Source organism: Glossina fuscipes, unplaced genomic scaffold, assembly GCF_014805625.2.
Source record: "Glossina fuscipes isolate IAEA_lab_2018 unplaced genomic scaffold, Yale_Gfus_2 112, whole genome shotgun sequence".
In the NCBI taxonomy this organism is placed as follows: Eukaryota; Metazoa; Arthropoda; class Insecta; order Diptera; family Glossinidae; genus Glossina; species Glossina fuscipes.
The window spans coordinates 1,662,192-1,682,250 of record NW_023998455.1 but is presented as its reverse complement, the minus strand read 5'-3'; the positions used below and the strand labels follow the sequence as shown (position 1 = coordinate 1,682,250).

The 20,059-nt window shown below is 33.9% G+C and overlaps 1 protein-coding gene across 12 annotated transcripts in view; it reads left to right on the top strand.

Moving 5' to 3' along the window:
• LOC119639461 (5'-AMP-activated protein kinase subunit gamma-1) overlaps window positions 1-20,059 on the top strand; it is a 159,077-nt gene that overhangs the window by 134,605 nt on the left and 4,413 nt on the right. For 8 of the 12 annotated variants that reach the window (XM_038036848.1, XM_038036847.1, XM_038036846.1 and 5 more), the window contains one exon: window positions 6,402-6,450. In XM_038036848.1, the coding sequence (XP_037892776.1) occupies window positions 6,402-6,450 (49 nt within the window). Of the gene's footprint in view, window positions 1-6,401; window positions 6,451-10,984; window positions 11,490-16,747; window positions 16,764-20,059 lie in introns of those variants that run through there. The other 4 variants (XM_038036856.1, XM_038036854.1, XM_038036857.1 and 1 more) reach the window with 4 other exon arrangements.

Here is a 20,059-nt window from a genome sequence, read left to right as displayed (position 1 = left end):
TCTAAAGACAATGAACTCTCTTTTTTCTCTCTCTCTCTCTCTCTCTCTTTCTCTCTCCACTTCTATCTCTTTCCCGCTCTCTATTCCCTGTCCTTAAGTTGTTTCGGCGCGTTTCCTTCAAGATGCATCTTAGGCTTCTTTTCCCTCTTTATCCTCGTGTTCGTCTTTTGCTATCACTATACCTATCACACTTACCGTAAGTCTTTATGTGTTATTATTGTTTACGATCCTATTCGGTGTTTATCTCGTATATGTGCATAGCTTAACTGCTTTACGAATGTACGCATGCAGCCAATGTTGCTTTGCTGAGTAATACGAATACCGTTTGCTGGAGAAGAGAGAAACCAGTTTAGTATAATAATTCCTCGTGAACAGACGTAACAATCTTTGCGTGCGTAGTGTTTTAAAGATACAATTAGCCGGTAAAACCACCACACAAAGTGTAGGAAAAAAAAAGACAAATCGGAAAATATCGTTTTTTTTTTTTGAATATTTTTTTTTTGTTTTTATTTCTTCTTCTTGTTCTTCCTTTGTTTATTGATAAAGAAAATGTTTCGTCGTTATTCACTATTCGATAATACCCCGCCGCGTCTTTCTGTACTGCCTACGCAAATTTCTTCGTCTACACAAGAACGTAAACATTCCCTTGGCCCTGTACCAGAAATACGTATAAATCAATTGCCGTTAAAACAAATCACTGCCTTGCAACAGCGTAAAGCTCGTTCCTTAGGTAATTCGCCGGTTTATCGTAAGAAGAAAATTGAAAATTTACCCAAATTAATTGATCATTATTATGATAATGCCGAAGTGGAGAATAGTAAAAAAAATAATCAAATCGATGGTTTATGCCATTCACAGCAGCGCCAGCAGCAGCATATAAGTCGCTGTTCTGAACAGACTCAGAATAGTCGCGGTAGTAATTTCAATAAATTTGTTAATAGTATTGGTGCCAAAGGTCACAAACGTTTATTAGCACCGTCATCAATCATCAGCAATGGTGGTAATCCGTTACAAAATTCTCAGGAATTACAACCTTTAGTCTATGAAAGCAATTCAACGCCCAAAGACCTTCGAAAAAGACAGCAATTAACCAATACAGCTGCAGAACGTTCGAATTCTCCCAAACACAACAACTGTTTGCTATTACGTAGACGTAGCGAATTTTATGATCCCTCATTTTCACCTAACAATCTGTATCAACAACTCAAGGTATGTCGGTTCAATAACTTTTTTCAAATTTCTCCTTCTCTCGCTCTCTTAATAATAGTTTTAAAGCAACCTTATCGTCCAACCTTAGGGCCGGCCCCACATGTCTTAAAGACCTTAAAACTATATAGTAAAACTAAAATTGATTTAATTTTGGCGATTCATCACACCGCCCGTTGATAGTTTGCAGTTATGATCTCAAAACTATGTCTAAAAGAAAAAGAATGATTTCAGAATTTAATCCTATCTTTTAAAAGGTCTTACAACAATATTGCGAAGCTTGCCTTTACTGATCTTTGTTTTCCTCAAATATACGACTTTTAGTGTAAAGCTTTAAATTTAACTTTAAGTTGTTATTTAATACGATTTTGCCTTCAAGTTCAAGCGCGTCCCTTACAATTACCAAAAAAAAAAAAAAAAAACCATATAAAAATAAGACGTAATAAGTGAAACTGGTGTTGAGTTTAGACACCTACTAGAAAAGTGCTGCCATTTCATATGAAATCTTAAATCATTGGACCTTCCATCTAGCTTGCATTCAAAATAGTGGTGGGTACTAATTAATTCAAGTGAAAGGGGATATACGTACCCTCATAGCATCCAAGCAAGCTATAAAACTAATTTTGATCTTAGCAGGCCCTGAACATGTAATTTTTTTGATTAATTACTAGCAAAAGAATGAAAAGATCTGGCTGTTGGTTTGAATAAGAAGTGCTTGCGCAGAAATCTAATGGTTTTATTTTCTCAATTTTTTTTTTTTTTCATTATCAACACCATAATCTTTGCGAAAAAGGTTGGACATTCCTGGTTTAATGTGAAATAATAAAACTTATGTACCGTCCGATGGCATGTAAGCTCAATAGTAGCTCTTCTTCTATTTGCAAGCAATGCATCGCTCTCTCTTTTCTTTATTCTGTCTCTTTCTCGCTCTCTCTCTGCTACCCTCCTTCGTCCAACTATATATGCAGTTTTGCTTACACTTTTTTGTGCATTTGCGTACTGGTGTGTAGCGTTATTTCATAGTAATTTTAAAAGTTGCTGTAACCGTAACTCTGTTGTGGCGCAGTGGGCATGCATACTTTGTAGTGTCTACACAGTCTGTCTGTGTGTCTATAAAAAAAAATGCAATTTTATGTATTTATTAATAACATTGTTTTTGTTATTGTTGCAGTTTCTCAGTTGATTTTTTTGTTTTTTCATTCTTAACCTGTTTACTTCTATTTAACCATATTTGTACAGATTGTTGTTGCAGCGTTTTTGCAAAATTTACTTAAAAAATTTTCATCTTTTTTTAGTAAATAGCGAAAATATATAAAATTAACAAATAAACGTTTAAGTGAATAGGAAAGCGAAAAAAATCTTGCTTATACCTTTAAAGAAGAAGGAGAAGGGGAAGAAGTTCGAAAATCAGAAATTTAGTTAGCTTATAGCAACTTGAGTCAGTCATAAGTAACTTTCGAGGCCAGTTTAAAACAAGTCAAATTGCTATAGGGGGCCTATCATTAAATGCCTTACCCTACCTCGCTTAATACAGTTAGTCATATAATGGCTTTTCAAAATAATATACTATATGAGAAGTGCTCGAAAAAGTGATCCAATGATAGGCATTTTTAATAGCCTTCGCAAGGCCAAAGCAAAGGTCGGTGTATGAAATTCCATCAAATTGAAAATAAACAAACAAGGCGGACGGAAGGACAGGCAACTTTATTAAAAAGTTGTGGTTTATAGGTACATGGATAGATGGACAGACAATCTTAGTATTGGCATAATAAAAGGTGAGTCTGTCTCCTGTCCTTCTGGGTATTACAACCGTTCGTACAAACTTAATATACCCCTGTACCACAAGTACCACACTTGAAACCGTTAGCTATGTAGCACTTAAACAAGTCGTAATCTAACGTTAATGTACATATCTGTGCAATGAATATTAGGTAGTGTGCAGTAATCAATCTCAATCAATCAATATTTCTATATTTGTTTCTTTCATTTAACCGGTTAACTGCGTTCGACATGTTTATACGTCAATCCTAATTTTCGTTTTGGTGCGGTCGATTTGCATATATGTCGGATGATATAAGAAATATGAAAATTCGCAATTTTAGTGAGACATAATGCAAACGTAATGTAGTGTTAAGCGTTCTTCGTAATACTAGTGAAAATGTGCCTACTGCCGCCTAAACAGGTAGATAAGAGTCGCGATTCAAACCCCAGTGCGATTTGCAACCGTGCCCGGTCGTAGTTATAACAGTGAACGAACCTATTAATTAGGCAGACGTCCATTAGGCCACAGCCGCTATCTATGTTTGTATATTTTTCCCCTTTCCTGCTCACAATCGTGGAAAAGAATATCCCTTGAGTAGTAGGTCATACTTAAACAAGTAAGAACATTATAGTCAGGCAGGATCAACCATTAACTAACCTACACCACATTGTCTTCTTCTTATTAAAGAACACTTATTTTTACTATAGAACACAAAAATTATATCTTGTTTCTATATAAAGGCATATTTTTCAAGTGCGTGTCTATGGGGAAGCCGGGCCAAAATCCAATCTAATGTAGTACAAATTGAATCCTTACGTAGGGATCTAAAATAGGCACAGTTGGTCGAAATTTAGCAAAATTCAGTTTTGTGTGAAATTGTTATTATCTTATGGGTCATTTTCCATGACCACATAGTAAAAAGGGTAAAAAACCTTATTAAGGTAGGATTTAATAAAATAGGCTGAGAAGGTCCAAAATTGATACAGTTAATTTTGTCATCTTAAATTATTATTACGATATAATTTTCATCATCACGCATTGAAAATTGTATCTTTTTAACGTATGTCCTTCAATTTTCATTATATGAGAGAGGTGTACAAAAATTTCACCATCCAGTGCATAGTTTTCATGCCAATGTGAAATGCCAAAATACTACTACTTAACCACATTTGCCGAGAAAGTCTTTTCCATATAATGTCTCTTCAGAATAGGGCGTTATATGGGGAGTGGTCGAAAAGTTGATCCAATCCGAACATTGCGATCTGTATCGTGAGCACAAATTTAAAACAATAGACGGACAGACAGGCAGATTACGATTATAAATCGGTCAGTATTATAAAAAGTGGGTCTTTATCTTAAGCCCTTCTGCGTGCTGCGTGCATCCGCACTAGCTTAATATACCCTTAATATACCCTGTACCGCAATTGGTGTAGGGTATAGAAAGAAGAAGAGAAGGTTAATCCCCGTACACTCTACACATATGCGGGTCTACGCACCGCTTGAAAATAAATTCTTCAATTAACTACGTAATGCTTGCTGTAGTAAGCTGATATCAGACGGCGAGCTTTGTTGTCATTTCGGATTTATTTTTTACTTTATTTTTTTAAATAAAGATCTTCGATAGCTGTTATCTCCACACCACATGCGAAAATTGCAAAAGTATTTGGTTAATCGTGCACGGATCTCGGTTTATTGCACTATTTATGAAATAAAATTTTCTCTGTGTTTACTAGCATGAGTTGCGAGGTGAAGATCTTTTTTACTACGTCAAAATTTTGTTTTTTATGTAATCAAGAAACTTTTTGTTTGAAAATGTATTTCTTTGACTTTCCAATTCCAATGAGCCTTTCCCTTGCCCTGCGTAAATCTCGCTCTTCTAACAAAATCGTGTACAAAGTATCTATAGATTAGTCCCTGCCGTAAATAAACGCTTGAGCATTGATTCCTTGCAAGGCATACCCTACATCGAATCAGCAAAGATTTTGGGTCAATTTAATCATGTTTCCAATGTCCATTCACCAATATGTCCTTCGCCTTTGACACTCTGATGATCGCCAAAAATGCATGGATAACAAATAAGAAAATTATATTCGGTTTACGATCGTTTCTCTTATACCTCGTCACCTTAGAAAATATTGGAAAAAAGGAAAAATATAAATTTCCATATTCTATAATAACGGGGGGAAAGAAGGCGTGTTTGGTTTTTGCTATTCTTGTAGAATAATGTTGTGGAAATTCATTTTCTGCTGTAGCTGTATAAGCAAAGACCAAAAGATACGCAAAGCGAAAATATTTTCGGTTTTCGTTGTACAGATGTGGGGACGTTGTAGGCGTGCTCTTTGATCCGCTTGTATCGTTTTAAAACTTTTTTTGCAAATTTATAGGCGACGCCTTAATTTTTGCGAACGGGACAATGTATATCACACTACAGTATACTTTGGCAAACGGAAAGATGGACAGACAAACAGACGAATATGCTTAGACATGTTCCGAATTTTTTCTGAAACTTGCTTCTGAATCTCATAGAAGTATCGAGAAAAAATTAAATTTTGGCATCCTATAATAGTGGGAAGGCTTGCTCCATTTTTCCCTTTTTCTTCGTGCAAGCACTACAGCATCCCCCACAGAACATACGTTTAAATTTTTTCTGAAGGTTATGAACTAAGACCTTCTCAGTTTACATGCTACCGCGGGCGTGTTCTTCGTCAGATTTGGCCCATTTTCAATACCAAGCTACATGCAAGAAGTTCGATGGTTTCTGCCAAATTTGAAAACGATTGCTTCATTTTTGCGACCAGGAGAATGTTTACAACAGACATTAGACAGGCGGACAGGCGGACATGCTTAAATCGATCGAGAATTTGATGTTGATCAAGCGTATAAATACTCTGTAGAGCCTCTGAAGCGTCGTTCTGGACGTTGCATTCCCCCATCTTTCTGGGTTTCTCTACCCAGCACCGAGACTGTAGTGCGGCATGGCTCACCATTAAATAGCTTACATCACCCTACAGTTATTCATACATCGACTTTTCCAAGTAAGGTGTTCTACATGAGAAAAGTTGTCCTATTGAAAGCGTTTCCAGAAGCGTTCGGCCTTGGGAAAAAACTTGTCAAATGTATTTCATCAAAACATCATCAAAAAGCTTACCGCACTGCATTTTGAACACAAGAAATCAAGACAGACGAATGGACAGGCTTAGGCTTAGAATCAGGATCATTTTCCAAATCGATCGGTATTATAAAAAGCGGAGCTACCTGAATTTTTTCTGAATGTTGCATACATGCGCACCAACTTAATATACCGAAGGGTATAAAAATTCTAAGAATCCCAAAAACCTGAAAAAAATTTTATCTTTACTTAATATTTTTTTTTTAAATTTAACTTTTAAAAAAATTTATTAAATTTGTTTCTAAAATTTGTTATTATTTTCAGTTACCTGTAGCTGATCCGTTCCTAGAGAAAGTAAATCTCTCCGATTTGGGTAAGTTATTAATCTTTAACATACAATTAATTACCCAGTAAATAACAATTATTTATATGACGTATGTGTGCCTGCCTTGAAATCTATACAAGAACTTGTACGAGTTGTTTTTATTTTGTTTGATGTCTAGAAACAATTTCACAAATTTACAATAATTTCAATAAAACGAAAAACCAAACCAAAAAAAAAAAAAAAATCGTTAAAAATTGATTTATTTTGCTTATTATAGTATATTTCTATATATATATATATATAGAAAAATTAGTTTATTAACACATTCAAATTTAATAAATTTCTGCCGGCTACATCGCGCGCGTGGGCAGAGTCAATTAATAATTTCTTCTGCCAAAATTTTCTAAAACAAGTGGTTTTGTTAAGTGGGAGGAGTTGTAATAATAATTTTTATTTATTTTTATCAAAATTAATTAACATATATTTTAGAAAAATTTGCCAATAAAAATTGATTAGAATTTCCTTTTTTTTCATATCAATCGGTTGCAAGTTAGGTAAGGGGTCGAGAGCGAAGGTGAAATCTCCGCAACAAACTTTGGTAAAATATTTCCTTGATTTCCTCAATAGACGAAGCATTTAGTTTTACGATTTTGATCAGTGACGTGTTGTTACCTTTTTGGGGAAAATAAAGGCGAAATGCTTCAAATTTCACATTTTTCTTTTTCACATCCGAAGGAGTCTTACTGTGCGTGAAGGATCTCATTATCACATCTAAAAAATCTCATAATATAATGCCACAAATATTAATGCTTCACTATACTAATAGTTCAAGTATAGGCGGAAAAGTAACCGCCAAGGACATTTGGAAGAATTCCCACAGAAAATTCTGTCCAGACGCAAGCCGTAACAAAACTTGAAGATTTTAAAGTAAATAAACTGCGGAACCAAGTCGATATTTTCATTCTCAAACGTGGTGGCTATCCATAAAAAATATTTAACATTTAACTTTAACACAATAACACATTAGGCGTGTGGACTGTTTTCGGTACACGCTGAACCTCATTTACAATTTTAAAATTAAAATATATAAAAAAGGATTACATGGGGTCAGAGTCCTTTATGAAATATCCCACGCCGCCCTACATACACATGTAACGACTTTTCACAATAAAATCTTATAAGAAAAGTGGTCGAAAGATTGATGCAATCCGAATAATTTTTACCACCGCTCGCCCTTGGCCCAAAACACGTCGATGTACCAAATCTCATCAAAGTTGTGGCCTATGAGGATGAACTGAACGTAAGCAACCAAGACGGTCAGCGTGATAGACAAATAATAACAAAGTGCTTCTAAGTCGTTCAGTATAATAAATTATATATTAGCACAAACTCAATAGACCTTTGGCGTACATTAGATTTGGACACTTTTCCGCTCACATTACTAAAAATTTCATAATGAGGAAAACTTCCTTAATGTACGGAGACATAACACGCATTCTTTTTGCTGCTAATCAAATTTAAGTCGGCTGCCCGTAATTCGTGAAGTAATTGAAAACGTTTAACCAATTTAATCCTGCATTTGCGTCTGTCCATTAAGGCACTCACCCGTTCGCCAAATTTTTTATCTGTTTGTCCGCCCATCACACTATTGGTCAGTCTAAACGCCTCTGCAGCTTTTCTTCTGTTCGCCTGTCCACCCGTGTTATGTTGGTATGGGTACTATATTTTCTCTCTTCCACAGTAGATACAAAAGATTTCTGAAGACTCTGACATGGGGCTTTATATTTTTTAATTAACACGTTTCTTGTCACATGTACTATTTTCAGTGCACGCTAAATATAATTTGTACGCTACATTTGGTTTTTTGATTTATGATCTGTCATTGTAATAAGAAAAATATGCTTAATACACGAAAATGTGACACGCCTTCGTTTCAATAATCAAGATTAAATCAGCGTAACAAAGTCACCATCATAGGATATCAAACGATTCTAAAGTGATTCAGCCATATCTCTTTGTCCATCCATCAAATCTTCTATCCGTTAGCCAATTTAATTGCTACTCTGTCCGTCCGTCACATTATGAATTATTCTATACGCTCCTTCGACCATGGCCCTATTCTTCTAAGCATCCGTTCATTTTGATTATGATCACAAATCCATGAATTTTTTCTTCCGTCTGTTCAACTATCATAAACGCACAAATTTTCTCAAGACAATGAAGCATGAGTTTATATTTTTTAATTAGCACGTTCACGTTCCTTGCCGCATGTACTAGTTTTAATTGTACGGTAAATACCTTTTTTACGCCAAACAAAATCATTTTTTTAAGTTGCGATATTAAAATCTAAAGATTAATTATTGCTACTAAACCAATTTTGCGCGTGTACCGGTAGCAGTACACGCGGCTTAGCGATTAATTCTCAGTATATATACCAATTGTCACTTAACGTCGTAGCTTCATAGCACTTGCGATACAAAGGGTATATTAATGTTGGGCGGATGTCGCTAGCACCCGAGACGACTTGAGATAGACTCAACTTTTATTATACCGTTCAATCCAGACTCACTTTCTGAATAGATCTAAGCTTGTTTGTCCGCCTGTCCGTCTTGCTTTCTTCTGTTCAACCTATAGAAAGCAGTTTTCGAGGACTATTGAAAAAGATTCTGATCGAACCACTCTTCCGCACCTCGTTCCATACAACACTTTATTTTGAGAAATCGTTATATGAATAACTATATTAAGCGCAGTGGTGTAGGGTATTTAATAGCTATTGTATTTTTATTTGGTTTTAAATTAAATGTCAAAATGATTGATTATTAATTAGTAAGCTATAAAGAGACGACTTTGAAGCCCGTTCTCTACGGAAAGCGTTAAGCATCAATGTTGAGTGTTATAAGTGCGCTGTTTGCCCAACACCTCAAGATGGAAACGTATTAGTTTAGTGATCTCACAGGCATCACAAGCTTTCGTATATGCTTGACCTCTGAAATGAATAAATTGTCCATAGATTTGTCTTTGAAGTTGCTAAGCTAGCGCAACCAGGATTAATGTCTTTGTTTTTTAATACTGTGAACAAAAAGCAAAGCAAAAAAAATTAAGATAAATTTCTATACTTTATAGTATTTGGCTGATTTTTTCTATTTCTGTCAAACAAAAGTGCAAAATTTTCATCGTGCGCCCATTGCAGTTTATAAGTAATTATTAAAAAGCCAATAATAATAATAATAAGATGTTCTGAATTTATGCTGCGTGCCCTTTAACCGATTGGGCCAAATTAGGCAGCTATATCTTCATTTTTGCAGTCAGCAAAATGTTTACAATAAAATTTACGTAGATGGACAGAAGGACATTGTTGAATCGATTCAAACGTTTGATATATATATATGCGCCCACATATAATATATGCTTTGTTGTTTTTTTCAATCACCAATCACTCAGTGGACGTCTCCTATTCGTCCCTAGTCTTTTTTAATAGCAGATTTTGCCCAATCCCTGAGTGTATAAAAACTTAAGTCGTCCAAAATTCGTCCCTAAACTTATTTAATGGGAGATTTTTGCACCATCCCTGACTGTATGTATCCTTAAGGTATCCAAAAATACGTCCCTAGCCTAATTTAGTAGAAGAAGTTTAGACTACCCCCAAGTGTATGAAACCTTAAGATATCCAAAATTTATCGCTGGCCTTCTTTAATAGGATATTTTCGGCGTACCAATCCTTAAGGTATCCAAAATTCGTCTCCAGCTTTTTTAAATATGAGATAGTATTTTAATTCAAATTTATGTATTTATTTGTTTATTATTTAGTTTTTTTTTTTTTTTTTTCTTTAATAGCATTATAAATTATTTCCCTTGCTTGTTGTGCTTTAGCTACATTTCGGTCTCATTACAAAAAAAAAAAAAAAAGAAATGACGTTTATTAAGATAATTTCTCTTGTCAGTCCCACGAAACAAAAAAAAAAAATAGTTTGTTTTTCACCTTCAAATTTTGAATTATTTTCTGATATTTATCTCCCTTTTTCCCAGTTTGTTGTTGTTGTTGGTGTTGTTGTTGTTTGAGTACCAAAGAAACGTAAAGCATACGTGGAAAGCATTCCGTTCAAAATATCATGAGAGATAATAATCGTTTTTTTTTTCTTCTTCTTATTTTTGTTGAGAAAATTTTCTCAAAAGAAAACAGAAAGACTTTAGGTTTAGGTAAACGTGTGCTGTTGTGCTGTGTCGGTTTATATGATTTTGCTTAGGAGGAAATTGACAAAAAAAAAAAAAAGTAAAAACAACAAAAACAGAAAAGCGACAGATAATACAAATTTCATTTTTGTCTCTATCGACATGTCCCTCCCTCCCAGCCTTTCTCCTCATCCATAGAAATTTTGTTCATTTTCTTGTTATTGTTGTTTTTCAAAAATTTGTATTCTTTCATTGTTCTCGATTTCAATTTCAGTTTGTTTTGAAATTTCGAGACGTCCGGTGTTGTGCTAAACAAAATAAAAAACAATTTTCGAATAATTTTTTTTTTTTCTTTTCCTTCACATTATTCACATTTTATTACATAAAAAGCAAAAAAAAAAAAAAGAAAAACCTTTTTTATTAGAAGAAAAAATTAAAACGAAAAGAACAAAAAAAATAAATAAATAAATAAAAACAATAACAACAGAATCGCATGTATTTAGTGATAATGAAAAATCTCATGCTTTTTATAATAAATTTTCATAAATATTAATAAATAATATACAAAAAGAAAGCGTGTTTCAAAAAAAACAAAAAAATTAATAAATAAAAAAAAAAAGAGGCGCTTACATGGAAGAAACGTGTTTCCCTCAAATTAATTAATTAATTTATAAATTAATTTTTTTAAATTAATTTTTGTTTGTTGTTAATTCGTTACATGCGCATATCTAATGAAAGGCAAAATATTGCCGCCGCTGCTGCTGCTGCTGCTGCTTATATATATTAATTGTTGAGATTTTCGTTCTCATTTTGTTTCCACTTTTTTTTATTGGGGTTCAAAAAAAATTTTGTTGAATATCTCTTTCGCGCTAAAGACCTATCTAAGTTAAACGCTCGCCCCGGTTAAAGCGGACACAGTAAGATTCCTTGCATAGTTATCTCTTCTAAGGTTAAGTCATGATCTCCTATTCGTTGCAAGAAAATTTATAAATTAACGATATTTTCGGCCTATCCATGGGATGTATGTTTACTTTGCCAAATGCTTGGGACGCTGAGAAATACGCAATTGCAGACATCAAAGATTCTTGATTAGCATAAATGTCAGTCTGTCTGTCCATACCATGACATAAAAAAAATTATTTTAAATTTTAACGTACAAAAAGACTGCAGTGGTACATAGGCCGTCTACCTCCTACACCACCCCACAGTTGTTCGTATAACGGCAAAAGAGTGGTCCGATTCGAACCACATCCAAAAGTGTCCGCCGTTGTTGGTGCACCATATTTCATCAAAATTTATCTAAAATTTCTGTCCGTACGTAGAACAAACGAAATCAGTACGGACGGACAAACTTTGATCGATTCAGAAAGTGAGGTGTAAATCGAAAGGTATAATAAAAAGTGGATTTATTTCAAGTCCTGCCTTATTGAACACAACCGTACAAACTTGGTGTATACTTAGGCCACGTGCGGTTTAGGATATAAAAATTGCCAAACCCGCTTCAAGAGACGGCCAGCTGTAGTTATTTATTTAAAATATTATTAGTCAAAGTATATTGTGAAAAATTATTTATGTGATTTCGCTCCCATTTACGAAATAATTGGGGTAAAGGAAAACGTTTCAAGTTCTTGGTGCAGCTATCGACAAGTTGCTACTAGGTCCTATGGGGTGTATCTGCTTTAATAAATTTTTTTTTTGTATAAATTAGTTTTTTTTTATACAAAATTTTTTTTATTTAAAAAAAATTTATATGTCGTAATAATTATTTTTTTATAATAATTTTATAACTTTTTGTACAGAAATAATTTTTTTTATTTCATAAAAAAATTTCCCTTTGAAGCCACGGCAAATTCTTGATCAGCATATATGTCAGTCTGTCCGTCCGTATTGTGACTCCAAGAAACTTGATTTTAAATTTTTTGCTTTTAAGAAAATCTTTTCAAGAACTGATAGCTAGAAATTATTTTTTAAAAATTTGTGTTAATTTTAATTTAGGGCTCTAGATTTTTTTATATAAAATAATTTTAATAAAAAAGTAATTTTTTTTTTTTAATTTTTGAAAAATATTTTTTTATAAAATGAAAAATAATCTGAATTATAAAAAAAAAATTTTTATTTATATATTTTATAAAAGTATTGTTTTTATATTAAACGATTTCTTTTATATAAGAATTTAATTTATATAAATTTTTTAAAGAAATTATTTATTTTTACAATTCTTTTATAAAAATAATATTCCAATGCCTTTGGAGTTTTTTTTCTTTTTTTGATCTGCCACGCAGGGTATGTTTCTCCCTTCCATCAAAAATGCAAGCACGCAAGAAAAAATTCGAACAAGTGAAGTGTTGTCTTTGATGCGTCAAGTGTTGAATAACTTCATCCTATCTCTCTCTCTCTCTCTCTTTTAGTTTTTTTTTTTACATTTGACAAACCACTCAGGAAACGGTGGTAGTAAGTTAGGATGACAGCTTATGGAATATCATTCCGCTTTACTTAATATTAGTGCCTCTGGGTTCGTTCATTGGTTTTCGAGAAAAAACAAAATTGTCTTCCTAACCTTTGGTCGAGCCAAGCTCTCGACCATTGAGATAACGTGTTGGAATTCATTCTTTAATACATATATCATTCCAGCGACTAGGCCGGATAACGAGCGATATCTATCATGACTACGCTACACTGTGAAGGTATTCGTTGAAATTCACTATCATTCGCTTCGAGACTTGAACAAGATATTTCATGCCGCTGAGCTGGTAAAAAACACCAAGCTAAAGAAATGCTTTAACAGAAAATCTTATGTAAGATTGATTGAAAAGTCTGTAGAGAGGGGGAATAGCAAAACCAGTTGATAGTTAAAAAATGAGCCAAATATTCAGCAAATTTTTACTTAAGTCCAAGGCCTTCTCTCTCAATCTTGAGCGTGTCTGACGGTCTCTCGAAACTCTTACCATGGACTGTTATAAAGAAAACCGCTTGTAACGTAAAGGCCCTTTAAAAGTCTTACAACAGATTAAGAAATTATGAGGGTGGACCAAAAGTTTAGATAGGTTGCAATTACTTCGACCTGGTCAGCACAAAACCATTCCTATGGTGGAATACATAATACATTAGCTCCATGACAAAAATGTTGTTTCTTTCTAAAATCGCGGTTTTTGAGGGAAAGAAAAACTTTGTATTTAGTTTGCCCAAAAACTTTCCCAGTAAAGTGCTTCGACTATAACCACAAAAAGATTTTTTTTTACTTCTTTAGACGCTTCGGACGTGAATGAACAATCGAGCGGGTAGTAGTCCCTCCGTGGTGTTCATGGCTGTAGTTCGCCCTCGACGCAATAAACTGAGCTGCCATTTATAGTTAGCAATGTTATCTCTTGTCAAAGGGACTTTGGATTTTTCCCTTCTTTTGAAGCAGCCACGGAAGTCTTTCATTCTTGTATAAACAAAAATGTTTTCTATGCAAGTGGCGCGACAGTGGCAGGAAAGATAACGCGTCTTACTCTTTCGTTGCTTACATAGACAATGAGCTGACATTGGTATACGTAAATGGTTATACATAAAGTAGAGCAGTCAGAGTTGTATTTAATCGATCTACAAAGCAGTAAGGACAGAGTTGTCAAACATTTCATCTACACTAATGCGTATTTTTTGTTGGTAGATTGCGAGGTTGATCGGTACCAGAGTTGAACATTTTTCGCTCATAGTGTCCAAATTATGAAAACCATATTTAGACGCGGCATTTATGGCATCCATGTGTATTGTATGAAATTATATCTCTTCCAATTCTGCAAACTTTTCAATTAACTCTAATGTACCATGAAAAATTCTTTTTTCTTACTTCCCTCAACGAACAAATAGTTTACGATTTATTTTTCACATAAAAAAAAAAAAAAAAATCGAAATTTCAAAATTTTTATATTCACCTTGAAATTTTATAAGAATGTCCGTATGTTTGTATACATAAAACTAAATTTCAAACTTTCTCGATATAAGTAGCGTGCGATATACGTTTTAGTTTGAAATAAATTCTATCGTCCTAAGGAACATAAAATTTATTATTTGTTAATTAATTTTAATGAGATACCGCGAACGGATTGCCTTGTTTTCGGCTAATCGATGTAAATTATATTTAATTTATTTGTATGCATCACAGTGACAATCACGCATATGCACATACATGCCGGTTACCGCCAAAAAAAAAAAAAATTAAAAAAAAAAACTTATTTTATACATTTTAATGTTAACAGATAATTTTAAAAAAGAAAACATGAAAAAAAAAAACACAATGCCATGAATGTCTGCCCCGAGTTCTATCGTGATAATGAATTTATAAATTTAAAAAAAAATAAAAATAAATAATAATAATTGCGACAAAAAGCGGATGGTTCGCTATGCGTGACTGAAGGCGCATAACTATTAAATAAATATTAACTTTGACGAAACTGAGTTCTCATGGTTTTTTTCGACGTCCGCGACTTCCGTTATTTTTAAATTATTAAAAGCTCCTGCAACTTTACGTATAGGGTATAGAAAGCTTCTCAGTGAACTTCGTTTATCGATTAAGGAGGATAAAGGGCGGCTGTTCCTTTTTTTTGTTTTTTAAGACCAGTTATCTTAAAGGGTCATCATCCTCTATGTATGTAAAAACAATGGTTAGTCCAAAGGTTTGTAGGTAGAGTAAGGGGAAGGAGGGGTCAGTGTTTGTGTATCGTTCGGGAATATCAGGATTAGAGGGAAAGATCTCTCTTGTACTACAAAGGCATTCAATTCTCGCAAATGTTTCCAAAGTTCCTCCTCGCACTAGGTGTGGAAATGACTGAATATTAGAGCAAAGATTTAGGTTATGGTATTCAGTTAAGTTGCCTCCTTTTTTCCAACTTTCGTTAGGTCCCACTCTCTCTCTCTCTCTCTCTCTCTCTCTCTTTGTCCTCTATTACCGCTCAAAGAATCCCATAAGCCCCGAGGACATTTAAAAAATCTCTCATTAATTGACTGAACATTTCATTTGTTTCTAATTATGCGAGATCTCCTTCTGCTTCACAGCTCTGAAAATCGCTCGAGAAACAAATATAATTCAGAATGTCCCATTGTTCACGTAAAGGTCGCTCGCGAGTTTGGTAGGTCTGCACAATTTTCCTGGGAAGGAAGAACATGGTTAAATCAATTTGGAAGTCCCCGTTATTCACGTAAAATTTGTTTCTTCATCTAACTTCAAAAGCTTATTGGAGTGGCGAAGCGATTGAAAATTTTCGGTCGATTATACAAAGCCTCGTGGTTAAGTTTAAATCAAATTCAATATTTCTCAATGAAGGATTGTGTAAAATCTTCTCCTGTGTCGCACTGCCCCGATTGTACGACTTCAACATCTCCCAAGACTATTGAATTAACGAACAAGAATAAATCTATACAGGCTCTCGTGGCGTATAAGCAAGTTTCTTCCGTCTCAACATTTTTGCCATATTTACTGGCATATTCTGGTATTTTGACGAAAGCTATAGTATGCAGTGTAATACATACTAAAGGTTTTTCTCACCTTTGTACCCTACCCTACTCTTAGGGTATATTTGCACCCGCAAGGGCTGAAGGAAGACCCAACTTGCATTATACCTATCGATTCAGTATCACTTTCTGGTTCAATGTAAACTTGTCCGTCCGTCTTGGCGTCTTATTATTTTATGTTCAATCTATAAGGCCTAACTTTCGAGCTGTTTTGATGAAATTTGGCCTATCGCCATGTTTTGACTGAAGGACAAACTCTATTGAAATTGGTTCGGATCGAAAAACTTTTTCGGCTACGTACCCTATTAAGCCATATGGATACGTGAATCGAGCGACATGGACTATAGTGTTTTTACTTGTTCATTTTTTTCCTTTTTCTTTTTATCAGTTTGGAGTGAATAATACTCACAATAAGACACTCGAATATCAACTTTGATTTCGGTATCAACAAGGTTATTAAGCAAGTCGCGCAAGCCCATCTAACAAAAAAAAAAAAAAAAGAATGCCTTATAACTTATGACATCTCTGTGTGATATTATTCAGAACACGATTATGAAACAAATTCGAAAATGATCAAACTTGTTTAATTCGACGACCATTATCTTATAACATCCATGATGATGCGATGATTCATCAGAGTTGTAGTTACCTAAGGAATAATTTCGAGTAGACTTTTAATAACCTACTTACTCAATAGAATTGTAATGATAAGTGTTTACACATATGCATATATATATATATATATATATATATATGTTTTACAACTTAAACTAAGCCTATTAGTAAAGAGATTACATGTGATAAGCGAAGAATTTTAAAAAGATTAAATAATAAGATTAGGACAAAATAACTTTAATAATTACTTACGCCTAAGGCAGAGCGATTTGAAAGATTTCAAAGTTTTCTTTTTTTCTAATCTCAAGCCGTGAGCAAAAATGGAAAGACATTATCAGCAAAAGTGTAGTTCTTGCTTCTCTTTAAGCCATTAAAGCTGAAAAAGAAAAATCTTTTGACATAAAGGGAGAAGTAAAGCGATAAAGATTGGATGGCTTTAGTTGAAATGCAAATCAAATGAGAACACAATCCTTAAACGTGTAAAGCAAGAAATTTACAAATATTTTGCATTAGCACAGAATCGGGTATGCTCGCTTTGGCAAACGGAATTTTACATACATCATAGAAGATTTCGTGGGTGACCTGGGGCGATTTTTGAAGCTACGCATCCCATAAATTGAATCAAAATTTTTGATATCGAGATTCAAGTTTATATAAATCCATTCAGAAATCTCATTTTGATGGATACATATGACACATTACTCAATAAGTTTGTGGGATGACATACAGATGCTATTGATATTGATATACATGTATATATGTATATATGATACATCACTCAATTAAGTCTTAGGATGACATATAGAAGTCGCCTCTATTAACATGAATACAGATCACGATCGAGATGATATATATGACACATCACTGAATAAATTTCTAAGGAGACTTATAGATGACACTGACGTTGCTATATACACATATATGTTTATATCTTCGGATCGACAAGATGTATATAGCACACTAGTCAAAAAGTCATACGATGTGACGTCTCTTAATAGTGATACATATATGTACATACAATCTGATCAAGAGGATATATATGACACATAGCTCAATAAGTTTGCGAGACGACATATAAACGACATTGACATTGATGTATACACATATATGTCTAAATGTTGTGGTCAAGAAGATAGATATGACACAGCACCCAATAAGTTTATAGGATGTCGTAGATGTGACCGCTGTTCATATTGATATATAAACGTACATATATTCTGATCGAGATTTTATATACGACAGATTGCCCAATAAGTTTGTATAGTGACGTATAGATGTCGCCACTATTGACATTGATAATGCATGTCCGATCTCTAAGTAGATTGCCCTCATCATACCTATCTATATAGATATTGCGTTCGTTGAGCCTTTGCTCAGGTTAATAAAACCGGTTTCCTCTCCTAAGAAGTATGGTGTACCGCCTTCCATTCATATCATTTAACTCTCTTCCTAGTCGTTGATTTCTCTCAGCTATATCAACATGATGTGTTTAAATACCCCGTACCGCCTTTCTTTAGTAATAGACATAAAAATGCCTGCATTTACTTACGGTTGCCAAATAATTAATTAAGCAAAATATTTGCAGTATTTAAGTGCTATTTTAATGTACCGTTTAGGGAATACATTAAACGTCAATTACGTCAAAAGCATTTACAACATTTACGGCCACCTAAAGTAATTGCCTTCTTGATAGACTTCTATTGATATTTTCTTCAAGTATCTAACGAATAATGAGAATTTTGGTTTCCGTTGCCAAAAGGGGATCTTGCAAAAAGATCGAGATAAATTATTTAGAAAAGCTACGCAACTTTCACTAATAGCAGGGAAGCAAAGGGTATAGTTCTCTGGGGGCCTTTAAGACCCTTCATCATCTTCATCATGTTTTTCAAACTTTAAGAAAAGAAACTCGGCCCATTATGTAAAAATAAAAGTTCATAGCGTTCAGAGAAGTAATTTTTTTAATTTTTTAATTACTACTGAGCGAATGAAATTATTCCCTAATTATATGCGAATACATTTTAAAATCTTCCTAAATTTTCTTTTGAAAGTTGAGTCACATACCGCATGATCGATTCAATGAAAAATTACCCGAATATTCCGCGATTTACCCTTTAGTAAAATAGCCTGACTGGACAAGACCCTATAGGAGGACTGTGAAGGCTTGGTGGCCGCTGCATATATTCTTAATACCATCCATAGTTGTTATATAAGTAATGTAAAGATTTTACATAAAGCCTGGCGAACAGGATATTGGTCACCACTGCTTCATTATACAACTTATGGGAATAATTTACCGCAACCTCGTTTCTCTTGTGATGCCTACAAGTAAAGATGTGAGGCCACTTTAAATGTAAAAGATGGCAATCGACCTAAGATACATTATTTACTCCTACGTTTCCCTAAACGCAACGACACTTGAAGATTTATGGCTAGGATTCCACGTATGATTCGTTTTAAGTTAAAAGTTTTTCTCTCTCTCTCTCTTATTTCAACTTTTTAAAAAGACAACTGACGGAAAAGCTCATTCACTCCCTACCAGAGGATATGGGAGGACGATATATGCGTTTTCTCAAACCGTTTACAACATGCAAGAGAAAGCTTTAGAGTCCCCATAAAGTGTATAGCATCAAATTCTGAAACGATTTAAACACGTCCGTCTGTCTGTCCGTTGTAAAGATTATCCTGATCGCAAAAATTAATCGGCACAAACATTGGAAATTCTGCCACCCAATCGGGGCTGCAAATCCGTCGAAGGTCACGCCTACAGTACCATATAAAAATCCTTTGCTTTTAGAAGGAACAAGTTAGTTCTTTGCTCTGCAGCAGAGATAAACCTAGAAAAACTTGCTCGTATAATCTATGGGGCTAAGCCTGCAGTATCATTATAGAAATGGAACAAATCGTCCACGCTTTACCTCATATTATAAAGTATGAATATTGACTCTTTTTCGCTTTTATGCGATAAGGGTGCAGTGGATGCGAAAGACTCGGTCACAGCCAAACGTGATTTCCTTGCGTGATTTTATTTCTTTCCTTTTTTTTTTTGAAGGAACGTTACACTGCTCGCGATGCTTAGTGCGGTTAATTAATAAAATTCATTTGCAAACAAAATTTAATGTAGCGATTAATTAATTAGAAGAAAAAAAGAAAATATATATATATGTATATATACATTTCATATTACTGTTAATGAGTTAAAAGAAAAAGAACAAGTTCATAGGTAAATTTTAATTAAATATTATTTTTGAGAGAGACTCATAAAAGTTCTTTTTAATATCTCAGGTCTGTTGATATGTATTGTGCGAAGAACTAAAAAGCCTTCTTTATTTCTTTCTTTCTTTGCCTATATTTTGAGTTCGCAAATCGCACAAAATTTTCTAAT